General features: G+C 33.7%; 2 protein-coding genes and 1 pseudogene across 2 annotated transcripts; all 3 read left to right on the top strand.

Moving 5' to 3' along the window:
• Positions 1-6,862: 6,862 nt before the first annotated feature.
• Positions 6,863-9,948, top strand: LOC118042577 (inactive leucine-rich repeat receptor-like protein kinase CORYNE). The gene is made up of 2 exons (XM_035050287.2): positions 6,863-8,439; positions 9,027-9,948. Exons 1-2 carry the CDS (start codon positions 7,565-7,567, stop codon positions 9,334-9,336), a joined length of 1,185 nt encoding a protein of 394 aa, XP_034906178.1. The 5' UTR covers positions 6,863-7,564; the 3' UTR covers positions 9,337-9,948.
• A 1,939-nt stretch (positions 9,949-11,887) lies between these two features.
• On the top strand, positions 11,888-16,428 carry LOC118041903 (disease resistance protein Roq1-like; annotated as a pseudogene).
• Positions 16,429-19,933: 3,505 nt separating this feature from the next.
• Positions 19,934-20,780, top strand: LOC118043326 (light-regulated protein 1, chloroplastic). The gene is made up of 3 exons (XM_035051284.2): positions 19,934-20,194; positions 20,285-20,440; positions 20,550-20,780. Exons 1-3 carry the CDS (start codon positions 20,019-20,021, stop codon positions 20,614-20,616), a joined length of 399 nt encoding a protein of 132 aa, XP_034907175.1. The 5' UTR covers positions 19,934-20,018; the 3' UTR covers positions 20,617-20,780.
• The last annotated feature ends 612 nt before the right edge of the window (positions 20,781-21,392 follow it).

The following is a 21,392-nucleotide window of genomic DNA, read 5'->3' as shown; positions in this document are numbered from 1 at the left end:
TATAAAAGATATAAACGTTAGCAACGTGTTTTTAACCGTCAAAGAAAAATCTTTATTGTGCTGAAAAGTTGCTAGAGAATTCTGTGTTAATAAATGTTAATCTAGAAAAATATACATGTAAGGATATATACAATAATAAAAATTGTTTTTTTTTAAGAAAAAACAATAATTTCAACTCCAATGAAAAAAGTAATTTTCTTGCATAATTCATGCTTTTCTTATCAATATAGTTTCTCATAAAATAACACATTTTTTCATTGGTTCTTACTCGGAAGCAATAAGACTCAAAAAAAAAAAACCAGAGATGATTTGTTATAAGGATAAAAAAACAATTCTTCTATTAAAACTGTGTCATCTTATTTGCTTTATTTGATTTGCCATGTTTTTTAATAAAAAGTTGTCAAAATAAAAATAAAGGTTTTTTTTTTTTTTTTTTTTGTAATTTAACTCATTTGAAATAAGTATAAAAAATGAATCCCTCCACTCTAAACCTCATTCATTGATTAACACATCTCTCTTGATTTTTTTTTAGCAAAAATATGTTATTTGACTGCAATCACTGTTTTTCTTAAAAAAAATCTGTCATGATTTAAAACAAACCAAAAAAAAAAAATTTAAAACAAACCCCAAGTATTCTATATAAAACAAAAATTACATGATGAAACCATGTCAAAAATCCACGAGAAATTAAAAAAAAAAAACTGAATAATTCTAAACTTGTTTTATATATATATATATATATATATATATATATATATATAAGAGCATTTAAATCTAAATCTAATAAAAAAATATACAAAAGGATCAAACCCATGTAGTTGACCCTTTTTTATAATGTTTCTATTTAAAAAACATAGCTGATAACACATCATTTAATTCCTCAAATTCTAGCCGCCTAAAAGGCAGCTGAAAAGTTGAGATTCGATTAGTTTGAGTCAAAAATCCATTTTCAAGTTATTTTGATCTCAAAACATCTAATAAATATCTTTAACTTCTCAATAAATCAATTTAATCAAGTAAATTTTTTTCTAAATTGGTTTAAAAATATAAAATTAAACCAAAACAATATATTTCTCAACCATAATCTTTTTTTTTTCTTGCAAGATGAGGGTCAAACAAACACCTCAATAGAACTCCTTTAGTAGAATGAAATTTATTGACACTAGGACTCATGTTTTTTATCGTAAAAAAAAGGCCAAACTAATAACTATTTATTTTTTTACCTGTTTTTTAGCAACTTTCTCTCTCCTCCCTCAAATCAGGGGTCAAAAATAAAATATAATGAAGTTATGAATCAAAAATAAAATTATAGAAACTAAAGGGATTGAAAAGGTAGTCAAAGAAAAATAAGGGGTCTAAAATGAATTTTTGCATGAAATTCAAAGCGATCATTTGTGTTTGTAAAAAAAAAGAAGATTTAATTTGACAACAAAAAGATCTAATTGAGGAGAAAAAAAATATTGAAGACCAAAAAAAAAATTAAAAATTAACATAACATTATAGATTCATGTAGAAATGGTAGATGCCTTTTATCACTTAGGATATCTTGATGAATTAAGGGTAAAATAAAAAATAAAAGTTGTCATTTTATGATAACTTGAAATTATAACTAGTTTTTAGAATTTTATGTAAAAGGACTAATTATACAATAGAAAAGATTATAATTACTCTTCACATTTTACTATTGATGTTTGTTTTTTTTATATATAAAAAATACCTATTATGCTCTCATTAAATATTTACCTAAACTGATGTATTTTTTTAAGATAAATGATCAATAAATATAAGATGATGATTTGGGACTTATGCCTCTCAACAAGGTTCAATTCTCACTTTTAACATTAAACATTGAAGAATTGAATCTAAAAGGATGATAGCGCTCAATTATTTAATTACACCAAAAAAGAGCCTAGAGGCCATACTCGCACATAAGAATCATTGTTACCCGGCTCGAATTCACTTACTATGATGGGGTAATGTATCTAGCATAAAAAAAAAAAAATTCTAAGCAAATATTTGCAAAAAAAAAAAAAAAAAAAAAAAACAAATGAAGGAAAAAAACAGAAATTAGGGGTGAGCAAAAAAACCGAGAAACCGAGAAAAAAATAACCGAACTGAAAAAAAAACCGATTAAAATTTTGAAAAAACCGACCGGTTCGGTTCGGTATCGGTTATAGGCTTATAAATAACCGAACCGAACCGAACCGAAAAAAACCGAGCCAAAGCGGAAAAAAACCGAGCCAAAACCAGAAAAATCAAGCCAAAACCGAAAAAATCGAGCCAACCTGGTTTGAACCGGTTTTTTCCTTAAAAAACCGAACCGAAACCGGTCGGTTCGAACCGGTTTGGTTCGGTTTCGGTTTTTTTTTTTAAAAAAAATTTCAGTTTGGTTATTTTTTTTGATAAAAACCAAACCGAACCGAATTTGCTCACCCCTAACAGAAATTACATGATATATGTTTTTTTAAAATGAATGCTCGACAGCTAATTTACTGATAGGATAATGATTTACTGTATAATATAAAAGTGAATAAAAATATACTTGTGAATGACACCCTTAAACCCTTAGATCTCATTCAATTTTATTTTTTTTTTTAATTTTTGAAGGATAGGATTTGTTTAAGGATTATACTACTCCTAGATTGAATAAAAATCCAATTGACATGATTTTCTTTGAGGATTTGTCAAAAGTTTTATCATTTCATAAAATTCCACACAAAACTTAATACGTGAGGATACTCCTTTCGTTTTTATTATAAAAAAAAATTAGTGTAACTTTTTCCCCGAATAAAAAATCGCATCTAAACGTAAGGACCAAACTTCCACGCAAGAATAAGAAAAGTTCAAATATGAAAATCCATCAAATAAATAATAAAACAGGAGAAGAAATAACATTTTTGCCTTTGGAAAACATAGAAAAAATCCAGAAATAGTAGCGGTGCGGGGCGAGCACGTGTTGGAGCAAGGATGATAGAAACAATAGAGGCACGTGTCTCGTACACGCTGATGGGCTAGGCGAGCTCCAGTGTCGACTTGCATGCTCCGACGACTAAGAAAGCGCGCGGCCACTTGGATCAGGGTGCCTCCCCTTCTTCCACCTTTCTGCACTAACGGTGCTATTCAACATCGTCTAAAATAGAAGAGATAGACTCAAAAAGCTTTGGTCATTCTTCCTCTCTCTTTACTAGTTTAATCGGCGCTAAAGCTTGTCTGTGCCATGTTTTGTCGATGGGCAAGGAGGATCAACTGATGTGGAGGTGTCTGGATTGACGTTGTTTACTTCGCCGCTGCTTTCCTCAGATTTCAGGGCTGGTAAAAGGATGGCAACTGAATTTGGGCGAGATTCTTTTGCAGAAAATAATTTTTTTCTCTCTGTTTTTTTTTTTACAGAAATGTTTTCCTTCCTTTTTTTTGTTCTTTAGGTTTTTTTCTCTTGGTTTTTCTCCTTTTGGGTGTTTTTTTTAATTTTTTTTTATTTCTCCCCCTAGTTTTTTCTATGTCTCTTTGTTTTTCTCTTGTGAAATTTTATGTGTGATTTCTCCCAGGCTCATCTAATTTTTTTTATCTGATTTTTCTTTATTTTTTTATCCAAGATTCTCTTGTCATTTTATAATCCATTCTCTACTAACTAGAGAATCCCAAATTCTTTGTTCTTATCCTTACCTTATTTTCTCTCCTCATCTCATCTCTTCTTTATCCTTAAGTTGTTCTAGAGATGAACTTAACCTCTCACATTTATCTTGTTCTTTCTTTTTTCTTGATCACTATTTCACTTTTTAATTAATTATTTTATTTTATTTTATTTTTCAAAAATATTTTTTTAAAAATAAAGAGTTAAAAAATGAATTATGACTAGGGGCGGAGCTAGGAGGCTGGCAGAGCCTGCGCTCCCATTAAAAAAAAATCTCTCGGCTTTTCTCTAAACAACTTAGAGGGGTGTTTTGGAGTGTGGTAGCGGTTGTTTTTCAAATAGCTTTTCGTGCTGAAAAGCATGCCAATAATGTTTTTTCAATTTTTAAAAATCATTTTTAATATCAGCACATCAAAACGATTCAGAAAGTATAAACCGAACTCAATTTTAGCAAAAAAAAAAAAAATTTAAATTTTTGCAAAAAACTGTTTGGACCACAGTTCCAAACAGCCTCTTAAAATTTTAGAGCTAAGATTTGGCCCCTCTAAAAGAATCTTCCTAACCTTGGCCTCTTCTAAAAAGGTTTTTTGGCTCCATCCCTGTTATAACAATTGTCCTGTCTTCTCTTTAAAATACTCACAGAACAAGACATGGAAAAATTCATTTTTTTTTTTATTTTATATGATAAGTTTTTAAAGAAGTGAAAGATATCACAGGAAAAGAAAGCTTTGTATTTTTTTGAAAGGGATCCTCTTGGGATCCACACAGCACATAGCTGGAAATGAAAGAGATCATTTGAGATTCCAAACAACTAAAAATTAAAGGGATAATCTTAGAATCCACACACAACTAAAAATAAAAGGGATTATATTGGATCCTTACAAATAAAAATATAAGGGATCATCTTGGGATCCTCATAAATGAAAATAAACAAGATTATTTTGTAATCAAATTTTTTCATAATAAAAAGCGTCTCATCTAGAGACGACCACACTTAACATAAAATGCTACTTTGATTATAAAATTTAGTTTGACTTTCCTGATTCTAGGATTTGATAAAAGAATATCATGGTAAAGGAGTTTGGCTTGAACTTATTATTTGCCCATTTCCTTTTTGTCCTGATATACAAATAAAAATATGGTAAGTTTATAGAGTGACCATCTCAAAGATCAAAGGTCAGGATTTACAACTTAAAGGTTATTTTTTAATTCATCTTTCAACATTGCACCAAACTTTATTGTTGGATCTCTGTGTTTTTTTTTTTTTTTTTTTTTTAATTTTATTTTAAGCCTTGCTTAACATTTTCTATTGCGGACACCACATCCATAAAATGAGTTACATAATTCTCAATCAAGCACTCATAGTATCTAACCTTTAAAATGCCATTAAATATGAATGTAAGCTTTTTGGATAGAAAAAAAAAGGTATGTTAAAGTTATCACTTCAATTCACGCAACCTTAGAGCATATCCGTGGTTAACTTATTGTTTATTTATTTTTATATTATTATTTGAAGGCCAATCTTGTTTATAGTTACTTCTAATTTGAACCCATATTTGTTTGAGAAAGGCATCAAATCAAATCTTTTATTTCTTTATTTTTGAGTCATTCAACTTCAAATTCTAGACATGTGATAAGATAGACTTCAAAAAGATATTCAATAATGAAGTACAAGCCTCGATTAATTTAATAATATTTAAGAAGGGCTTGTTGGTGAATATTAAACATTACAAAAATATTAAAATAAAAAGATTCAAATATATCAATCTTAACCTATTACTACTATTTGAGTTATAATTGAAGCTACAAAAAGAATTTTAATGTAATTCTAATTTCATTGAAAATTAGATATTCATATATTTCTAGTGATATATAGATTTGAATATGGACTTTGATTTTATCAGCAGGTTATGAAAACAACTTTAGTCTTATTTAAATTAGTTGGACTATTGTTTTATTTATCTTTTAATTATTATTAGGCATTTAATAGATATTATGATCTTTATTTAAATTTGAGTTTATTGGATTATTGTTATTTATTAAGTTTATCCATATTCATTAGAAATATTCTATTAGACTTGGGATTCTTTATAGGATAAATACTCTTGTATAGAGATATTTTGAAAAAAAAAACTATTGTTAATAAAGAAATTGATATATATATTTTTTTTGTGATTGAGTGATTCTCATATTATATTTTTTAATTGAATTTGTGTACTCTTTGAAAAATTGATTAATTTCATTATAATTTTATATTATTCATTTTTTTGTTATATGCATAAGGGAGAGTGTTGCATTATAACTTTTGTTCTCATAGACAAGTTGATGTTAGGTCAAATTCAAAAACCATTCAAATATAATTAGTATATTTTAAAACATGTCTGCATCGGTTTTGTCTTTGGAGTTTGGAAAGACGCCTGTAAAAGTTTACTGACTTCTTAACAATTTTGGCGCTAAAGTTCAACACGGATAAAATGACCAATTGCTACAAATAAAAGGATGCAAAAAGGTGATTTTGCCAACTTAGGTTTTGCACTGAGATCTCTGATTTGACCAAAATCAATCAATAAATTATTTATAAAACGAAGTATTAATGATTTACGAACATAGAATTTCATGTAGCATCACTCACCAATGGAATAATTTTACCAAAAAAAAAAAAAATAATAAAGAAAGAACAACAGGGAAAATACTAATCCCCACGACAGCATTGTTTAATAATCAAAAGCCCCCAACCATTTAGAAGATAACGAATAATAAAAACTTAAAATTAAAAGATTTTTTTAATATAATTTTAAATTTGAATTTTATAATTGCTAATATGATAATCATTAAAAATTTATATAATTATTAATTTTAAAATTTATTAATTAGTTGAGATGCTCAAGTATAATATCTTAATAATAATAAAAAATAATCGAACCCCCCCGGGCAATCACAATTTATCGTGGTGTTTCGTCCTCCCCAAAACAACGGTCCAGATCTCATCACCAAATTAACTCCTCCTTTACGCTGTGGCTGTGGCTGTGGCTCTCCCTCACACTCAAACACATAGTTCGATGTTTCGCTTTCGGCCTCGTGACAGGGACACGAGTATGCATCTACTTACGTGGCAATGGACCCCACTCTGTCTGGTCTTCTGAAAGGCGGGAAGGGAAGTTTTGTCCTCCTGAGAAAGAGAAACAAATGAAAGATAGTGAGATACCCCCCCTCTCATTTGTAAGAAAGTAAATCGAAAGATAGACACACACACACAGTGGGCCTTTTTTTGTTTTTTTTGTGAGACAGTATTAGTTAGTAGTCGCTTAGCTCTCTTTTTTTTCTCCACCTGCTGCTTGTAAGGTAGTTTATCAGTACACACATTCTTGAGGGTATTTTTTTTTTTGTAAAAAAACTTGTTCTCGAGGTAGTCAGAGAAGACGATCTGTCACTCCTCTATTACAAAGAGGCGAAGATTCTATCATTTCTGATGTTTTTGTGTTCTGGGGTTCGTCGAAGACCTTTTCTTTGGTGAAATGTGGTGTGTTTTGAGGCTAGTAACTGATGTGCACTATTTTTAGAATGAAATTCACTGAAAAAATAGGAATAATTGACGTTATGATTCTTCGTTTCTTTCTGGTGAAGATTTTGAGTCGAGATTTGATTTTCATCTCATAGTATTCCATCGTTTCCAGCACTTAAAAAAGTTCTCTAATCAAATTGGGTGCAGGGAACTGGTCCTTTTGAAACTCTGGGGGTTCTCCTTTTCAAGCTTGGTAGCGTTTATGTCCTAGAGAATGCTAAAGACTGAGGCTTTATAATTAATGATTCTTGGGTTTGAGCTAAAATCTTGAGTTATAAAGAGTTTCGAAGGCGTGGGCTGTGGAGATTTTGTTGAGCTTGTGGTATCATTTATAGGGTCTCGTGGGAGGTTTTGAGGCTTTTTAGGTCCTAATGGGGAAAAGAAGATACAGTACTCAAATCAGCAACAACAAAGACACATCTTCACTGCTTTTTCTGTTCATTCTTTGCTTATACTACACAACTGTACAATGCCAAGAAAGTAGTAAAGTCACACCTCCATTTCCTTCTACACCAACCCATTCCAAGAATGGAATCAAAAGAATACTTGTAAGCATCTTTTTAGGAGTCTTGACTGGATTGACAGGAGCCGTTGTTTTTGCTTTTGTAGTCCGTTTCCTGGTCCGGTACATGAAGAGAACTCCAATTCTCAAAGGCCCGGTTATATTTTCTCCAAAAATCTCTCCTAAAAGTCTTCAATCAGCTCTTGAAAATGGGAATCAGTTGCTAGGTTCAAGCTCCAATGGAAAGTATTACAGGACTGTACTGGACAATGGGCTAACCATTGCTGTCAAGAGGTTCGAGCCATTTGAGATTGGCTCCCCGGAGAGGCAGAGCAAGTCAGTAAAGAGAAGGATACAGCAGGAGCTGGAAATGCTAGCTAGTTTGAGACATCGGAATCTGATGAGTTTAAGGGCTTATGTTCGCGAACCAGATAGGTTCTCTTTGGTTTATGATTGTGTGCCAACTGGGAGTCTTGAAGATGCAATGAACAGAGTGAGAGAGAATGAGTTGCAGCTCGGGTGGGAAGTTCGACTTCGGATTGCCGTCGGGGTTATCAAAGGGCTTAGGTATCTTCATTTTGATTGTGTCCCTCAGATTTTGCATTATAATTTGAAGCCTAGGAATGTGATTTTGGATGCTGAGTTTGAACCGAGGTTGGCTGATTTTGGACTGGCTAAGCTTACGCCTAATCTGGATAGAGCTACATCTGGATATAGTGCTCCTGAGTGTTTCCAAAATTGCAGGTACACGAAATTTTTTTATTTTATTTTTGCTGCAGTTCAATTTTGCGGGCGGCAATTATGATACGATTCAATGACTTGTAACTGGGATACATCATACATGTTCGCGCCATCTTCATAACTGCTCTTGGTCTCTGCATCTTAATGGTTTCTGATTATTGAGTTTCTTTTGGTAACTTACTAATCTGATAACTAATTGTATTGGTTTTTAACATTTTTCATGGTTCTCTTTCGTATCTTCGAAGTTTCAGCTGTTTTATTTGATGGTAAACAAGGTGAGTAATCTGACTAAAGTGGAAGTTAATCTGCCTAATAAACGAATGGGACGCAAATGGTTTAGCTAAGCACCTTTAGAAGTAGCTAAAGCTCTTTAAGAGGTCTACCGTTCCCCACCTGTTCTGCTTTTATTGCGATTTCTTGATGCTAGCTGGCTGGTGTTTTAGAATCTTCGCTTAGCCATGTTCTTAGCTTTAATTTGATATTATATGTATAGTTGCTTTCTTCTTTTATTTTTGATGCGTGCTTGTTTTAAATTAGAACTTTGTGATGTGGTTATAACAAAGATGGATGGATATTTCCAACTTTAATAGGTATACGGATAAAAGTGATGTTTTCAGCTTTGGGATGATATTGGGCGTTTTGTTAACTGGGAGGGACCCTACCGATCCATTCTTTAGGGAAACAGCTAGTGGGGGTAGTTTGGGTCCTTGGCTTCGGCATTTGCAGCAAGCAGGGGAGGCAAGGGAAGCGCTTGATAAGAGTATTCTCGGGGAAGAGGTTGAGGAAGATGAGATGCTCATGGCAGTGAGAATCGCTGCTGTTTGTCTATCAGATATGCCTGCAGACAGGCCTTCAAGCGATGAGCTTGTCCCCATGCTATCTCAACTGCATAGTTTTTAAAAGGAAATGCAAGTAAAATCGCTAAAATCACAAGCCTGCTGGTTTTGTGAAAATGGAATTTTGTCTAGAGGGCTTTGGTTTGCAATCCATGAGGAGCTAACTCTTTTCTCAGATTGGTAAGAGGTCGTGATGTGGTCCGTGTGGAGCCCTACGGTTGTCGCCTTTCTTGTTTGGTTTCCACCAATTCTTGAATTTGGAAGCTTTGCTCATCGTCATATAGCAGTAGTTTACAGTGTTGTATGCCTAATTAACGCTGTAACTGAGGATTGGTAGCCAGGGAGATCACTGACTCTAGAGAAAAAAAGCTTATCATCAAATGACTACGTGGGACACAATCTTGCATTATTGTGTTCTCTTCTAATGATGGTGGGGTGGTGTTGGCTGTCTTTGTTTGAACGTAGCTTTTTTGAAATCGCACGTCCTTTCACCTTGATGAAAATCCTGCTGTTCTCTTTTTTATCTACTTTGTCTAGCAAAGGTGATGTCAAATCTAAAGCAAATGTCATGAACCTTTAAACTTTATTGCATCAAATTATAGATCCATTTGTGGTCTGATCTTTGTTGAATATTGTCTATATAGTCAACGAGTCAATGCTCATGAACCTTAAACTTTATTGCTTCGAATTAGAACATGGGTGGGATGATGTTTTTTTGATTTTATCGCTTATGCAATGTGTCGATGCTTGGCGATATCGTCTCTGCTTTGTGACTCAAGAGTGACAACTTTTCTTTGCCCTTCGATTTCCCAAACAACAGGAGTTTCTTTTGTTGGAAATATCTAGGATGAAAATAAATATAGAGTCAGTTTAAGTTTAAAGATGTGAAAAACACTATCTTTAAATATTTATTTATTTTTATTTTACAGAGATAATATTTTCAGAATACAAGTAATTTTTTAAATAATAAGAATATAAAATCAAAAAAATAATCAATGTTTTTATTGTGTTTTTGTTTTCTATGTAGTAACAGGTTTTTATAAACCTGAAATATTACAATGAAATAGTATGACTGTTGATGAAACATTATACCTATTTATAAAATAGTTATATTTTTATTTAAATTGAATAGCTGATATTTAATTTTATCTTAACAATCATAAATGTTAAAATTAATTATAAAAATTAATTTAAGAATGAATTAATATCACTAACATATTAAATTTCAATTTTCAAGTCCTTAATGTCATCTTTAATATTATAAATATTTATATAATAGTATTAGGAAGCCAAATAGAAAAGTCATTCTACTATGATTTAATTTACTATACAATAAAAACCAATATTTATAAACGTTCACATGAAGTGTTTCATACTAAATGAGATAGACTTTTTTTTTTATTCATTTACAAACTAAATTAATATTTTTTGCTTGCCGGCAGTTCATACATGTCATGTTAGCTTTGCTGGGAATATATTCTAGGATTAATTTTGCTGAATAGCCTGGAATCATCAACTCCACCAGAGTGACCTGCAAATGTCGTGTTGGTAGGGGAGGAGACAGGAAGGAGTATTGAGAGATCTAAGAGGTCATGCATCCGAGACCAAAAGCAGGAGGAGGAGCATGCTCCAAAAGCTGAGTTGAAAATAAAATAAAAGTTGGGGAGTAATAATATACTGTCAAGTGTCAACTGTAATTACCAACCATTCCTGTTTGATCCTTTTATAATTGGAACAAACACCCATTTTGCTAGCATGTACTCCTCCTTACTCGATCCTCACGAGTACTTGTGAAGAAAACATACAATTTCGCTCTCGTCGTTTTCATGCTAGACCAGGCTCCAGGCTTCTAGCAACTCTCTATCTCTTATCCTCTTATCGGTTGTGATGTGTAGGGATTTTGGCTTTTGAAAGGAGAATTCAGACTCGCAGCAATAATTGATCCAAAGTCACTTCAGTGTGTTTGGGGAGAATTTTTTTATTTAAATTAGCACTGTTTTTTTCTCCCCTTAAATACTAGCAAAATAATATAGTTTCCAAAAGTTTTGAGGAAATAATTTAATTTGTTACGTATCATGATTAAGAATAATAACTTTGTAAGAAATAGTTGTTAGGAATATCTATTTATGAAGAAATTATTAAAATAAGTTTGCATATTTTTTAAGATAAAAATACTTAGATTTCAAAACTTTAATAAATTTAAAATTTAAGAAAAATATCTTTATTCCTAATTTTAGAGTTTTTTAAAGTCATTTAATAATTTTTTTCATAAAAATACTAATTTTATTATTGGAGGATTTTTGAATTCCCGATTAAAACTATTTTTGCAATTACTTAAAACTTTTTATTATAAACCTGAAATTTTTTAAATGAAATAAAAAATCCAAATGCACAAACATATTAATTAAATATTATACCAAACACTAAATAAATTTTTACTTATATCTCTATCGTCACCTGGTCAATGTCTTCTTCGGAAGAAAAGAACCCAGGGCTTTGAAAAAAAAGGTTCGTGGAAATTTAATACCATTTTTATTTATTTTTATTTTTTTTAATACCATTTTATTTTTGACAGCATGGGATTAGACCCCCAGACCAAATATCACGTCTGAGAGATGGACGCAGCCAATTGCATGGAAGTGCAGTGTGAGAGCCAGGGTCTTCTTAGTTTGCCTTGTGGAAAATCATGCCATTTGATGTTGACGCTGCCAGAACAACACGGTTGATAAAATACACCACACACGTTATTTTGTTTTCAACGTTCTACACATTTGATGTTACTCAATCATCAATCGTTACCACTCAATATTCTAGCTCAATATTGATCAATACGCGGCTAAAGGAACAATATCCGATTGGATGACTGATGCTTGATAATTATCACTTTTTTATATATAATTTGCAAGAAAGCATTTTCTTTCTCTGAACAATCTCCGATTGGATAACTTATGCTTCCTTTCTTTTTTGGAGTATTGCCACCACTAACCTTCAGCCCTCAGTAATTTAATCTTCAGCTAACCTTTCCGACTGCTGCTAATTTGATCATTACAGTCACCAAGTTGTTGGAATCCGATCAACTCACAAGCACCTTATAGAGGTAGGCAACCTTTGCGATTGATGCTACTGATTGCCAAAGCTTTTATGTTTACATCATTCAGTTAAGTTCCTTCCATCCATTTTCGTACATCATTGCTAATTAATTGTGCCTTAATATCTGCAGCTGCCATGACAGAGCCAGAGTCTTCTGGCTCTAGACCAAAAGGGGCCTAAGATGTATTTCTGAGTTTTAGAGGAGAAGATAATCGCAAGACTTTTACAGATCATCTATATACTGCCTTTGTCCAAGCAGGAATCCACACTTTTCGAGATCAGAATGAAATTCCTAGAGGAGAAGAAATCTCCAAACATCTTCACATGGCAATTCAAGAATCAAAGATATCTGTAGTGGTCTTCTCAAAAGGATATGCTTCTTCTAGATGGTGTCTTAATGAACTTGTAGAGATTCTTGAGAGCAAAAATAGAAAAACTGATCAGATTGTTCTTCCTATATTCTATGACATTGATCCTTCAGAAGTGAGAAAACAGACAGGCGGTTTTGCAAAAGCATTTCATAGACATGAAGAGGCTTTTACAGAGAAGGTGAAGGAGTGGAGAAAAGCTCTGGAGGAGGCTGGAAACCTATCTGGATGGAATCTCAATGATATGGAAAATGGGTATGCCTTTTCTCTCCAAGATTCACCTGCACACATTTACGGAGTAATCATACATTAGATTTTACCATATGAAACTATAAAATATTTTCTTAACAGGTTTAATTGTCTCTCTATTAATGACTTGCTTTTGTCTATGGACAGGCACGAATCAAAATTTATCCAAGAGATTGTCAAGGATGTGTTGAATAAATTGGATCCCAAGTACATAAATGTTGCCACTCACCTAGTAGGTATTGATCCCCTTGTCCTTGCTATTAGTGACTTCCTAAGTACTGCAACAGATGAGGTTTGCATCGTGGGCATACATGGGATGCCAGGAATAGGAAAGACAAGTATAGCAAAAGTTGTATTTAACCAATTCTGCTATAGATTCGAAGGAAGTTGTTTCCTTTGGAATATCAATGAAACATCAGAACAATCTAATGGTCTGGTTCTTTTACAAGAACAACTTCTTCATGATATTTTAAAACAAAATACTGTTAACATCAGTAATGTTGTTCGAGGAATGGTTCTGATCAAAGAAAGAATTTGTCACAAAAGAGTTCTTGTTGTTGTTGATGATGTGGCTCATCAGAACCAACTAAATGCTTTGATGGGAGACCGAAGTTGGTTTGGTCCCGGAAGTAGAGTAATAATCACGACTAGAGATGAACACTTGCTTCTTAAAGTGGATCGAACATATCGGGTTGAGGAATTGAAACGAGACGAGTCCCTTCAACTTTTCAGTTGGCATGCCTTTGGGGACACCAAGCCAGAAAAAGATCATGTTGAGCTTTCAAATGATGTGGTTGATTACTGTGGAGGACTTCCTTTAGCCCTTGAGGTTTTAGGTTCTTGTTTGTCCGGGAAAAACAGAGCTAGATGGAAATGTGTAATTGACAAAATGAGAAAAATTCCAAACCGTGAAATTCAGAAAAAACTAAGAATAAGTTTTGATTCACTGGATGACCATGGACTGCAAAATACATTTCTTGATATTGCATGCTTTTTTATTGGTAGAAATAAAGATTATGTAGCAAAAGTACTAGAAGCCCGTTGTGGTTACAATCCAGAAGATGATTTGGGAACTCTGAGTGAAAGGTCTCTGATTAAAGTTGATGCTTTTGGAAAGATAAGCATGCATGATCTATTACGAGACATGGGAAGGGACATCATTCATAAAGAGTCACCTGGCCACCCTGGAAAACGCAGCCGAATTTGGCAACGTGAGGATGCATGGAATGTACTCAACAAGCATATGGTAATAACTAAATGCTTACACAAAAGCAAAATCATCATGCGAGTTTATCTTTCTTTTCAAACTTCTTGCATACAATCACTTGGAAGTTCTATTGAATTTTGTTGGTGTTTCAGGGAACGGAAGTTGTAGAGGGTCTAGCGCTGGATGCCAGAGCATCAGAAGATAAATCACTTACCACAGGATCATTTACAAAGATGAGATTCTTGAAGTTACTCCAAATCAATGGAGTACATCTCACTGGACCTTTCAAACTGCTTTCTGAAGAGTTAATATGGATTTGTTGGCTCGAATGCCCTTTGAAATCTTTTCCATCCGATTTGATGTTGGACAACCTAGTTGTTCTTGATTTGCAGTATAGCAACGTCAAAGAATTATGGAAGGAGAAAAGGGTGCGAAACATACTACAATCCTTCAAAATTTTTCCTTGATACAATTTATATTTTCAAGTTGCTATTTTTATGATTAGTCTTCTTATTATTTTTCTCATTGACCTGACAGATTCTCAACAAGTTAAAAATTCTTAACCTCAGTTATTCAAAGCATCTTATTAAAACACCAAGCTTACACAGCTCAAGCCTAGAAAAACTAATGCTTGAAGGTTGCTCGAGTTTAATTGAGGTGCATCAATCTGTTGGATATTTGAAGAGCCTTGTTTTCTTGAATCTGAAAGGATGTTGGAGGATAAAGATTCTTCCTGAAAGTATTTGTGATGTAAAGTCTCTTGAAAGTTTGAATATTTCAGGGTGTTCACAACTTGAGAAGTTGCCAGAGCACATGGGTGATATTGAATCCTTAACTGAGCTGCTAGCAGATGAAATTCAGAAGAAATTCAGAATGAGCATCTTCTCTCTTCAATTGGACAATTAAAGTATGTGAGGAAGTTGTCATTGCGTGTATCCAATTTCAATCAGGACTCACTATCATCTACATCTTGTCCTTCACCAATTTCAACATGGATTTCAGCAAGTGCTTTAAGAGTGAAAACTTTCTTGCCAACTTCTTTCATTGAATGGAGATCAGTGAAACGTCTTAAACTTGCTAATTATGGTTTGTCTGAAAGCGCAACTAATTGTTTTTATTTTGGAGGTTTGTCCTCTCTCGAAGAATTGAATTTATCGGGAAACAAATTCCTCAGTCTGCCTTCTGGCATCAGCGTCCTTACTAAGCTGCAGCATTTGAGAGTTCAGAATTGCAGCAATCTTGAATCAATTTCAGAGCTTCCCTCAAGTTTAGAGAAATTGTATGCAGATTCTTGTAGGTCGATGAAAAGAGTATGTCTGCCAATCCAGTCAAAAACAAATCCAATTCTGTCTCTAGAAGGGTGCGGAAACTTAATAGAGATTCAGGGCATGGAAGGTCTAAGTAACCATGGTTGGGTTATTTTCTCTAGTGGCAGCTGCGGTTTGTCAAATAGCAGTAAGAAGAGTTTTGTTGAGGTACTGTCTTCGTCTATCTTGCACACACATAAACACTGACACATACATACATACTCGCGCGCACGTAGTGTCTAAAATTTCAGCATTCTTTAAAATCAATTTATCTACAGGCATTGCGCAATGGTGGTTACGGGTATCAGATTCACTTCGATGGTGGTAAGATGCCAAATTGGTTGAGCTTCCATGGAGAAGGATCTTCATTATCATTTCATGTCCCTCCAGTTTTCCAGGGCTTGGTTCTTTGGTTTGCTTTAGAAAATGTCAGTATCATGGATGGTGAGCTTACTATAAAAATTAAAAGCAACGGTATTCAATTGTTTAAATCCTTAGAGCTGGCAAGCTTTGTGCGTCGTGGAAGTTGGATAAGATACATAAGTATAAGTGAGATGGAAATGGAAGAACTTGGCGGAGATGAGGAATTGGAACTCTCTGTGAAATTGACCAACACATATAATTCAGTGAAAGAATGTGGGATTCATGTGATCGCAGAGATGCCCTCATTTGAAGAGTTAGAAGTTGGAAGAGATAGGGTGATATCCGCACCATATCATTCCTTTTACGGTTCAATATCATCTTCAACAATCGAGCAGTGGAAAAATTATCTACTTACGGAGTTCCCCCTATCGAGAATGGTCTTGGTGCGAAAATTCTCACCTGACTTCAATTAGTTTTGAAAATCCATGCCTTGTGCTCTCTTAGGTTTGGTATGATTGGTTTCTTGTATAAAATAAACACAGCATTTTATTTATTTATTTTGAGTTATGTAATCTTCCTTGTTAAATGCCTATTGATCCCTCCTATCATAACTCCGTGGTTCAATTCTGTAGTACGGGTGTTCTTCTCGTCTAAAATTAGCCTCGATTGTTGAATCGAAGGATGAATTTGGGCATGAATTCAAGTGTTGACTAGTCACAAATTCCATGAGTCCTCTAAGTCTTCCAATAATTGTGGACAATCTTGATTCCAGAACAGAGTGAAAGCAATGGCCATAACTAAGACTTGCTGTTCTGAATATAGCACAAGGCTTAACACCATTGAATCTTAAGGAGACTAATGGTTGAATGAGTTTTAGGGTTATTTGTATTGCTTTATTTTCAGATAATTATACAATAGATGGAGCAGGATGCATAGAAAGCTTCCGTCTAGCAGCTAAGATTGTGCAGGAGAGCAGAGCCGGCTTGAGCAAAATTATAAATGAAACATTTAAAAATATTTAAGAAATATTTTATTTTTTTATTTTTTATGCATGTCTGACAAGTGAGGCCTTAAGCAAACTTCATTTTGTATTTGAGGCTTTTTGTTAAATAGAGACAATTTTCATTTCATAAAGCATATTTGACAGATATGCTTTACTTATTCCTAGGGTCTTTTTGTTAGGCGGGAGCTTTGTGGTTTCCTATATGCTCTGGCCGGCTCTGCAGGAGAGTGATTCTTGATCAGCTGGAGATTGTGTACCGTGCAGGCATGATTACAGGAGAGTGAGTGATTCTTTAGGAGATGGAGTTTTTCTGGAGATTATGTACTGTGCTGGCCTGATTGTAGGAGAGTGATTCTTGCCTAAATCTAGTATAAATGATTCATATCTGCTGTATTCCTAGTTAGCGCATTATAGTCAGTCCAGCTAGAAAATAGCACTTCTTCAAAGTTCTGCTTTCCAGTCGCACACAAGTCTATGGGTTCTAGCAAATATGAAAAATCTGCTTCGAGATAACTTTAGTATAAGAACAAGAAAAAAAAAAAAAGATTACAATCTTTATTTGCATGTTTAGTATAGACTGGATAAATTACTGGCAGCTGTATTATATAATCAAGTTCTACCTGATCAATCTAGAATCTTATATGGGGAAATTGGATGCAAGTCTAAAGCTTATATAAACTCTTCAGTTCATGTCTCTTTCAAGAACCGGATCACAGCGATTCTTGGCATATCTTTCGCCTTAGAAATATGAGCAAGTATTTGGGTGTTCTGCTCACAAAACAAGATCAGAGCCAACTTGTGTCAATTTACTCTGCTATTATCGAGAAAATCTGCCGTAGATTGGCAGCGTGGAAGTCCCCAATATCACAAGTTTTGGGGCAAGAACATTGACTGGGTGTGAATTTCATGTTGATTGCGTAACAAGACTGATCAACTTGCCAGGCAATGCTTATGGGCTTCAAGGTCTAATAGCAGGGATCTCCATCTTGTTAACCGGGCGAGGGTGTCCTCTCCATGAAACTGTGGTGGTCAGGGTATTCATCAGGCAGGATTTAATAATTCAGCCATGCTTGATTAATTAAATTGGTATTCCTGAATAATTCGGATGAACTTTGGGTCAAGGTCTGCATAATGACTCTACAGCCAGGCCTAATAATTCTTGTTGATTTTTTCCGATACGATTCTGCAGATCTGACAGCCATAGACCAACTGAAATACTAACTTGCAAGTTGCAAATCTAATGGTTTAGATGAAGTGCAGATAAACTATGAACGCTACTCTCTCTTCCAGCCGCCTAGCATATGCAGATTGGCTTGGTTGTTCACTGCTTCCAACCCTGAAATTTATGCTTATGAGGACTTTACAGACAGCTGATGTTGCAAATGCTTTTGCGTATAATTTCTCCCATCTTGGATCAAAGGTTTGGAGGAGGAAACACATGATCTGGATAGAACTCTACCATGTTTAGCCCAGCTGCGTCATCAAGTGAGCTGACTTTTCTCTTGTGTTATTTCTGAATTATAGTACTGGTACCATCTCTGGCAAATAAAACAAAGTTTAAGTTCGTATTTTGATATGAAGAGCCCTAATAAGCTGGCAGTTGTTAATCATTTGTCTCAAGAAATGCACTATGAATATCTGAAGATTAGGGAATTTTTTTCCAATCCACATGCATAATCGGTACGCATACCCACTCAAAAAGCTAATAAAATGGCAATCAAGCTCAAGAAGTAGATGGCTTGATACAGTGTGAATCAGGATATAGATAGCTCAGGCAAGGAACCCGATTAGAGAAACATAAATTGATGTGAAAGCAGCAGCAGGTTCTTTAAGTTTTGTTTCTGTCAGAAAAATTAAAAATTGGAACTTACTGCTCATCCGATCATTGTGAATTTGACAATAGATTACACAAATGTAAGAGATTATCAATCGATCGCTCAGCAACTGTTTCTGCAGATTGATTAGTAATTCCAAATTCATATCTTCCTCGTTTCGTGCTCTTCGATATACTGACTAGCACACAAGCCTAATAATGCCTGTATCCAAAATTTTATTTTAATTAAAAGTTAAATTTTTAAAATTTTAATATATGGATTCTAATTTATAACATTTTTCTTCCTTCAAAAAATTATTTTAAATCATTTATACCAAACATATCTCTAACTTTAACTAATTTTTGTCATAAAATATTTATAAAAAATAACTCTTAAACTATTACTCAAAGTCAAAAATTATTTTTCACATGTCAATTGCACTCTAAGTCAAGTATTTAAACTCCTTTTAAAAAATGATATTAATTACAAAATTAATGCGTTGGATGCAATCCAATGCACTTTAAGAGGAGTAATAAAAAAGAAAATATAGTAAAGATGTTTTCATAGTTTAATATTTCTCATTATAGTTTCCGTATATTAAGTATTGATACTCACATTTATTCTAAAAAAGATACTTCTTATATTTATTTTTAATGATTTTTTTTTAAAATAAATTAATCTTTTATTTATCTAACCTTTTTCTAGAACCTTAATTTAAAAAAAAAAAAAAAAAAAAAAAAACTGTTAAATTTCGCTCCGCCACTGGATGGACTACAGTCATTGCATTCGGAGAGAGATTTTTTCTTTTCAAATATTTCCTGAATTTCTTCAATAGATAATGGCCTTAGCGTTCGGTAAACGCACCATTTGTTTTCCTTTCCAGTTATCAACAACTATACCATTTTTATTTTTTTTTTGCGAATTTCAGAATATTACATGGAAACTAACAAATACTGAAATCTAAATCCATGGTGTTATCGGTGGGTTTAAGATTTTGGGCCGGGCCTGTTTCGGATTTCATTTTAAATAGTATTTTTAAAATTTTTTTTAAAGTATTTATATTAAAAATAACAACTAACAAAATCCCATTAGTGAATATTTCCATTGATCTTTTGTCAACTTTTGAATATTAAATGAGCAAGATACTCGAGGCCAAGCCCTCTAAAAATTAAAACCTTTACCACCACATTTTTCGGTCAAATAAAAATCAAACCTTATCCATTCCAAAAAAAAATCTTGGCTACCTTATCTGTTGTCCATGGTCATTATCGAACAACCACCTTAGAAATACAGATCCCTCTCCTCTCAGTGGCTTCAAGCTCCGATCCCACACTATCCATAGAAAATGCAGGCAGCCATATTTCTTACGCCATCAATTCTCCCTCTTGTAACACCTAACAAAAGTTTAGCTTCGGCAAGGAGGGTCGTCCCAAGGTTACAGACCGCCAAATGTTCCCCGATCAAAGCAAGTGCTCCAGTGACAAACGACACTTCAACAGTTGATTACAGCTCCTTTACCTCGTAAATTCTGCTCTCCATCACCCTCAGTTTCGTATCTTCAACATTAAAAGTTACGGTTAACAATATACTTTCATTACATGTTTTGTCCAGTGTTTTTCCAGCTGAGGCTTGTGAGACAATAGGAGGAGAAGCTTGTAATGTTGAGATGTATCCTGAAGTGAAGCTCAAACCAGATGCCAGAAGTACCACTCCCAGCACTTCAGAGCAGATTGATAGAGAATATTTAGAGTACAACAGTGCCAAGACGTAAGATCTCAGGACCCCATCTTTAGTTTTACAAGTTTAAAGATTTGCAATGACAAGAATTGAACAAAATATCTGAGGTTTTAACAAGGATTCTTTCGTTTCTTTACAGGGTATTCCAAGATGAGGCTTGTGATGATCTCGGAGGAGAGTTCTGTGACCCTGGATCTCAGGGATGAGTTTAGCAGTAACATCTTACCAAGAAAAACAAGGAAAAAGAATAGAACGTGTCACCTTTACGTCCTTGACTTCCTTTTCTTTCACTCGGGTAGCATGGTTCTCTCGATAGTGTACATTAAGTTCTTGAATAAAAAACTTATGTGAAGTAAGCTTAATTTCTATACTATCAAATATAATAGTGCACTGTAAATGCGCAGGGCTGGAAATGATTAGGAAGGGATACTTTCTATTAGAACAAATTCCGGCTTAGCTAGCTTGCTATTAATACTGAGAAAAAGGATCATTTCAAGTTCAGGTATTTGCAAATGCAACTGATATTGAAACTATGTGAAGCATTTAACAAGCCAAGCCACAACAAAAGAGTGAGATTCCGGCTTGCACTAACGAAGTTCGTATTCAACCTTTAAGATGTAGTAATGAAACTAGATGCACAACTGAGGCTAACAACAACGCAAGAAGATGAAACAACCAAAATGGAAATACTGAAAATCTCCCTGGAAACTTTAGTTGCGGGAATAAACATGACTATTTGCAAAAGAAAAGGCAAGCTTCTGTTCAAGTATTTAGAACCATCAAATGCTGAAATCAACATTTCAATTTGCAAAAACAAGCTAGGTACAAGATAAACGGATACAAACACATATTTAACACATCTTTTACGGGAATTGGGACTAGAAGTCACAGAATCCAAAAGAACGGGTTGAAAGCGTACCTGTAATGTTGTGGAAATCATACAACATCATTTCGCGGAGAATAATTTCTCCACACTAGCATT

The sequence above is a fragment of the Populus alba genome, chromosome 1 (assembly GCF_005239225.2).
Source record: "Populus alba chromosome 1, ASM523922v2, whole genome shotgun sequence".
Classification (NCBI taxonomy): Eukaryota; Viridiplantae; Streptophyta; class Magnoliopsida; order Malpighiales; family Salicaceae; genus Populus; species Populus alba.
This window is presented reverse-complemented; position numbering and strand designations above follow the sequence as displayed.

Excerpts from the sequence above, each read along its gene's own strand:
- LOC118042577 (XM_035050287.2), top strand. The coding sequence starts at position 7,565 with ATGGGGAAAAGAAGATACAGTACTCAAATCAGCAACAACAAAGACACA. Across the intron at positions 8,440-9,026 it reads GAGTGTTTCCAAAATTGCAG|GTATACGGATAAAAGTGATG; the intron begins GTACACGAAATT and ends CAACTTTAATAG.
- LOC118043326 (XM_035051284.2), top strand. The coding sequence starts at position 20,019 with ATGCAGGCAGCCATATTTCTTACGCCATCAATTCTCCCTCTTGTAACA. Across the intron at positions 20,195-20,284 it reads GATTACAGCTCCTTTACCTC|TGTTTTTCCAGCTGAGGCTT; the intron begins GTAAATTCTGCT and ends TGTTTTGTCCAG. Across the intron at positions 20,441-20,549 it reads GAGTACAACAGTGCCAAGAC|GGTATTCCAAGATGAGGCTT; the intron begins GTAAGATCTCAG and ends GTTTCTTTACAG.